Source organism: Mycetomoellerius zeteki, unplaced genomic scaffold (genome assembly GCF_001594055.1).
Source record: "Mycetomoellerius zeteki isolate Tzet28-1 unplaced genomic scaffold, Tzet1.0 scaffold252, whole genome shotgun sequence".
In the NCBI taxonomy this organism is placed as follows: Eukaryota; Metazoa; Arthropoda; class Insecta; order Hymenoptera; family Formicidae; genus Mycetomoellerius; species Mycetomoellerius zeteki.
Genome location: NW_017257230.1, coordinates 408080 through 414103, shown reverse-complemented (window position 1 = coordinate 414103; position 6024 = coordinate 408080). Strand labels below are relative to the sequence as shown.

At 32.0% G+C, this 6024-nt stretch overlaps 1 protein-coding gene across 1 annotated transcript in view; it reads left to right on the top strand.

The window, feature by feature from the left end:
- Positions 1-1764, top strand: part of LOC108723893 (urea transporter 2) — a 7273-nt gene extending 5509 nt beyond the window's left edge. The window contains exons 8-10 of the mRNA XM_018449922.1: positions 733-917; positions 997-1155; positions 1699-1764. Coding sequence (XP_018305424.1) covers positions 733-917; positions 997-1155; positions 1699-1764 — 410 coding nt within the window. The remainder of the gene's footprint in view (positions 1-732; positions 918-996; positions 1156-1698) is intronic.
- The last annotated feature ends 4260 nt before the right edge of the window (positions 1765-6024 follow it).

Sequence of the window (6024 nt, the reverse complement as noted above, 5' to 3'; positions counted from 1 at the left end):
ACAAATCAGTTGATAAAAAATTTAGCTAGTACTTATGTCAATTTAAAAAAAAAAAACGACGTCAAAGAGATAAAAATGACGATTTGGAGGATTTCACGTTGTCGATACCGAATTTTTTTTTTAATTTTATTAATACCCCGCAAAAATATTAGCTTTTAGCTTTAAAATGCATTTTCATTCGTTTGGATACGATTTTCCGAGATATATTATTTTAAAAAATAGCTCTTTTTCCATACATGTAATACACATTTTTATGAACGAATTCAACAGGCAAAAGTATGTCGGAAACGATTATTCATATTTAATTTATTAAAATATACATAAAATATACATGTATATTAAATTATACATTCGTATTGCAAAAAAGGTCAAATTTTAGTGGACAGTAATTTTGGATTATAAAAATAATTTTGTTGGAAACTCAAACTGATTGCTGGAATATCAAAACTTTTTGCAACATTGCTCATCATTTTAGTTTCCAACAAAATTATTTTCAGAATTTTAAATTTTTCAGCGAAATCGTTCTTCATATGAGAAGAGGAGAAGAGGAGAGATAAGAGAATTGTTGATCTTTGCATAATTTTAATGTATGTTCAACGGGGCATAGAAAATGATTAAAATTCGCTGAGTAAGTGCTCTCACAAAGGGAGAAAGGGACTGAAAGCAAGGGCATTTGTTTTTAGATAAAAGCGTGAAAAGTATAAATTACCGTCGTCATAAATTTTTCGTTAGGCCTGGAGCTCGGAGTGGATAAACACAAAACCTACAGCGGGATGTGGGGGTACAACAGTCTCTTGACCGGGGCTGCTTTGGGTGGAAATCTGTTGGTGCTGAACGGCCAAACGGCCGCCGCCACCATCATGGCGATTATTTACACTCCACTCCTGCAGTACGCCATAGAATCGATATTTGTAAAAGTGACTGAAGCCTCTCTTTCCTTTTATTCGATTAATTCGTAATGTCTCGCTGACTTTTAACATTTTATTGATATTTTAGATACAGTTACCGGTGCTGTCGCTACCATTTGTGATAGTGACTTCGATATTTCAAAAATTGAGTGAGGGCAAGGAGGATCCAACGTTTCCGTGGCCTGTATCAGTAACCTTCCCCGAAAAACAACGTTATTATTATGTCACACGTCGTGCATTTCAAAAGGTACTTCTCTCTCAATTTCATATGCTCTCTTGCAGGTCTCTCTTTTTCATCTAGATCTTAGACATGAAATTTTATATTCGTGATGATAGAGGTCGGGATAAACGGCATACTTTATCATTGCGGTTTATATCGAATTCCGTCTTGCCTAAACCTGATTTGTGACTGAAACTTCTCTCGCGATAAGATGGCTCAGAACCCATCAAAACCACGCCCTACAAGAAGGACGGAAATTGATTTTTACCCTACTCTCAATTTGTGCATGCGTTGCAATTGTCTACCTGACAAATCGTGAGCTCAAAAAAAGAAATAGAATTACCGAATTTGATATATATATATATCATGATTATAATTAATAATTTAGTAAAAAGCTCGACAAGCTGGAAAAGGCAGATTGAAAAATTTATTACTAAAATTAAATATGGGCGAAATGTATAATTATTATCTTTTTATTAAAAATAATGTAAAATTAGAACATACATTATAAATTACAATTGAGTAAATATGAAGTTAAAATATGTTATTTAAATTTATTTATTATTGTAGGAAAGTACTGCAGAAGAACTTGAGCACATCAACGGGAATGAAAGAGATCCCCCATCGTATAATTAACGGCCTTCTCTCTAAGTAATATATAATTATAATTTAGATTATGTAGTAGACGCTAATTTTGAACATTTTCTGTATTATCTTAATCGTTTAAAATAATCTCTCACACACTTTTAAGTATTTATATGTACAAATCTCTCTCTGTCTCTCTCTCACTCTCACTTTTAAGTATTTATGTATGACTGACAGTTGATCATTTAACTTCATTGAACTCGCTGTGTATTTCTGACAACGGTTTTCAATTTAACTAACATCAATTCAATAACAAAGTTTATCATCTGCATCTTCTCGAAAAGGAATTATCCTTCTGCCAATTCGATCATGCGGAATAGATAAAGGTATTCTTGCGAAACTTGCGAATAGATACGTCCTTCAAGCATCAATGATTGCTAATAGGAATCAGATTTGTATTACATAGATGGACGAAAGTTAGGTAAATGTAACTACTCTATTGCATCCTATATAATATTCTTTATAAACCAGCAAAGATAATATTTCAGTTTTAATATCTGACTATCAAATTATGTATTCCATGCCAAATATAATAGACGATTGATGATTTTATTCTTGGACTACTATTTCTAACTTTAAACTTGCGACGTATCTCTGGTTTTACAAAGCGCCTCGATTATATTTTCATATTGTACCAAATTGTAATGCTCAATATTTAATTTCGTCTATCTTTCGATTTTACGCTGAAAATGATCTTAAATGTGGTCGAAATGTTTGTTATTTATTATTGTTAATATTAATACATATAAGTTTTATACACTACTATGTCGGCTTACATTGGCTTGCATTTCTGATTTATCAAAAATAATATGTTAAAATTTTTGAAAGCACAAGATGAAAAATTTACGAAAATAGATTGATATACTTATAGAAAGTTATACATTGTTACTATAAAAAATTCAAAAGTTATTAAATAAATTCAATAAAATTAATTTACTAGAATAATTTCATTTTAAAGAAATGATCTAATTTTTCAAGCCATGCACGTACGCTCTCCTTTTCGTATGCAGCTTGCGCTAATGTCTCAGGAACGTTTCTGCCACGATTCTTCGTCGCGTTTCCAGATAATGGCGTACGTGCTAATCGTCTTATTTCATGTGGGCGATCCAGAACATACGAGAGAAGATGATACATGAAGGTTTCTTCTGGTAGAAAGTGCTTTTTCGGCGGGGTGCCTTTATTGAACTGCGAGAAGCTACAGGTCGATCGATAAAATTTATTTCGATGCTTTGGCTGTCAAGGGTTATAAATTCGATCGCCAGATTTTCCGAAGAAGCAAAATTGCACCAAGGGAGTCATATAAAGCTCAATTGCTTATTGCTATTGGATATCGATTCTGGATTTCGATTCTCACATTCGCACGAAGCAAGCTGCTGCGAAATGTAAGACAAACAAAATTTCACACATGAAGAAGAAGATTGGTACTCTTCCAAAACGGAAGAATAAGCAGATAACGGCAATCAACCTGCGAAAGAAATTGGTTCCGAGGATATTTTAACATAGACGAGGCCAGCCCGAGGGCCTTTCTCGACGCTGACCAACCTAATCAAATTAACGAGCAGTAAAGCGCTTTACTGTTCGTGCAGAAACTACCACAATTCGCCCTCATTCTTCGAGAAAGGGGAGCTAATGAAGAACAGTGGAGTGAGATTTCTGGTTCTTTACACGATCGTTACTTCTAACGTTACTTTGGTATTATTTTTTAGTTTTAATTTGCGATTTGATTTATTTAATCTTGGCACGCAGGGTTGGAAAAGTTACTTAATAAAGGTAACTTGTGATCGTTATGTTAACGTTCATTTTTCTGAAAAGTAATTCATTACTGATTTTAAAAAGATATTTGTTACCGTTATCGTTTCTCAAAAACTATGAATCAGTACAATTTATGTTACTTTTTCATCGAAATTTGATGACCGTTTTCTTTAAAGTTCTTTAGAATTGTCTATGTGATCGCTAATTGATCTTCAACACGAAATCTACAATGATTATAATTAATCGCAAAATATGATCAACATTCCTTTCTTTTTAAACTCTATTACACAGTAAAAAACATTTTTTATTTATATTAAAATAGATCCATGTTAAAATTTCTGAATTTTTAATATATTCAAATGTTAATTTGACATAATGTATTATAATTATATTTAAACATTTTGTATTAAGTTAATACTTAATATTTTTAGTGTTGAAATAATGCAATATATCAGTAAGTGGACAATTAACATAAAAAAAATATATTTTAAAGTTTAAAATATATGTTTTTATGTTAATTGTTCACTTACTGATAAATTGCATTATTTTAACACTAAAAATATTATTTATAATATGTTACATTAATACATTTTATTCATTTATCTTATGTTTAAAATTTAAACATAAGATAAATGAATAAAATGTATTAATGCAACATATATTATAAATGTTGATTTTGTTGAAAAAATATGCTTCCATAATTTGCTTACAAATTGTATCAATGTCACATTTTTTTGCAATAATTTTTACGTAATATTTGTATCACTTTTCAACATATGTACTAAATAACACAAAAATTTGAGTGGACCTGAAGTACTTAAAATTTCTAAGGGTTTTGTGATCTGTTTACAGATTACAAAACTTATTGAAATAAAATATTTCTCAAAAATAGTAATTATACCACCAACTATTTTGATTAATTAATCATATTATATGTATAAAAAAGCGCATATACGTAATCACTATTAAAAATCACATCTGCAATTTCCACACAATATCATTATTCATATACAAAAAAGTGTATATGTAAAACTTTTTCTCAATTAAATCAGAACAAGTCATTCATATACAAAAGTTTCTCGCAATTAAAGTAGAACAAGTAACAATAACATCAAAATGACATTAAATTGAATCATGGTTGATTAAAAAAATGACTTTTAGTCAACATTTTGGAGCCATTTTAATCATGATGATTTTTTGTTCTGGTTAAATATGTTTTTCAATTTATTGCGTATGATAGATTTTAGAAACATTTCTGTTAAAACATTTCATATGACATATTGAAAAATCCTTTCAGAATTGTTGTACATGAGATGTAAAAGGTTGAAACATTTCTGAAAATTTTCCGCAATGATCAGTGCTGTATGGGAATGTAGCTGTTATCATTAACGTTAGAAATAAGAAAATGTAACGTTAGTATCTTGATTATTGAAAAAAGTAATTGTAACGACAACGACGTATGTAACGCGCTATTTCTCAACTCTGAATCTTGGTTATTAATATTAAGAATATGTATACGTTACGACGTTGTTAAAATGTAGAATTTTACCTTCATCTGGTACAGTGAGTATCACGATCTATCTTTATAACGTAACTGGTAACTGCGCTATTGCAGTAAGTAATAAAATGATTTATACCTCGATAAGCCCGGTTTAACACAGGGCCCAGATGCCTCTGCAAAGTCGGCTTTTCCTCTGCGAAACCTATGTAACGGACATTTTCACATAGATAATTATACGATAGTACGTTAAAATTAATGTTGGTAATTCTCGGTTTGCCGACGGGTTTGCAATTTACCATTTTGGGAGTAATTAAAGGCCAATCATTTTAATTTAGTACATACTCACATACTAATAGCAGGACAATGAGTACGTTATATATCAATAATTAAACTATAAATTAAAATTTAATTAAATTAAAAAATTCATGCGAAAGAAAAAACTAATATTATTAATGATACATAAAATCTTTCTGTATTATTGAAATGCAATATTTGAAAGGTTTTCAATACTCGAGAGCTTTTTATACCGTAAAAGCTATTGATTCTTGGATATTTTAAGAGCCACCATCCTTTTTAGTTCAGCTTTCAATATTTCTAATCCGATGAGGAAAAGAGACTGCGCAATTTATGGTGCGTGCGATATACCTCCTTATCAAATTAATTAGCATACAAACCTACATTTCGAAGTAGCTGAAACTGGCGCGGTTGCGTGTCGAATAAAAAGCGCGTGTGAGTAAGGTAGTAAGGACTTTAAAGGATAAACATCTCAGTTCGTTGGCACCCTTAGAGTCCAGCTCCAACCGGGAGAAGGGAGAAGAGTCGTCCGTCGACGATGACGACGGCGCCGACGTCGGTGGTGTTGGTGGTGGTAACGACGTCGTCAGGAAGGGGTAGGGCTGAACGCATCCCTGCCAGATCGGCTACCTGCCCGCCGCCAACCCTGTCCGTTCCGCGACGCTACCCCAGTACTCGGGCGATCGCTAGCACCCGCGCACGCG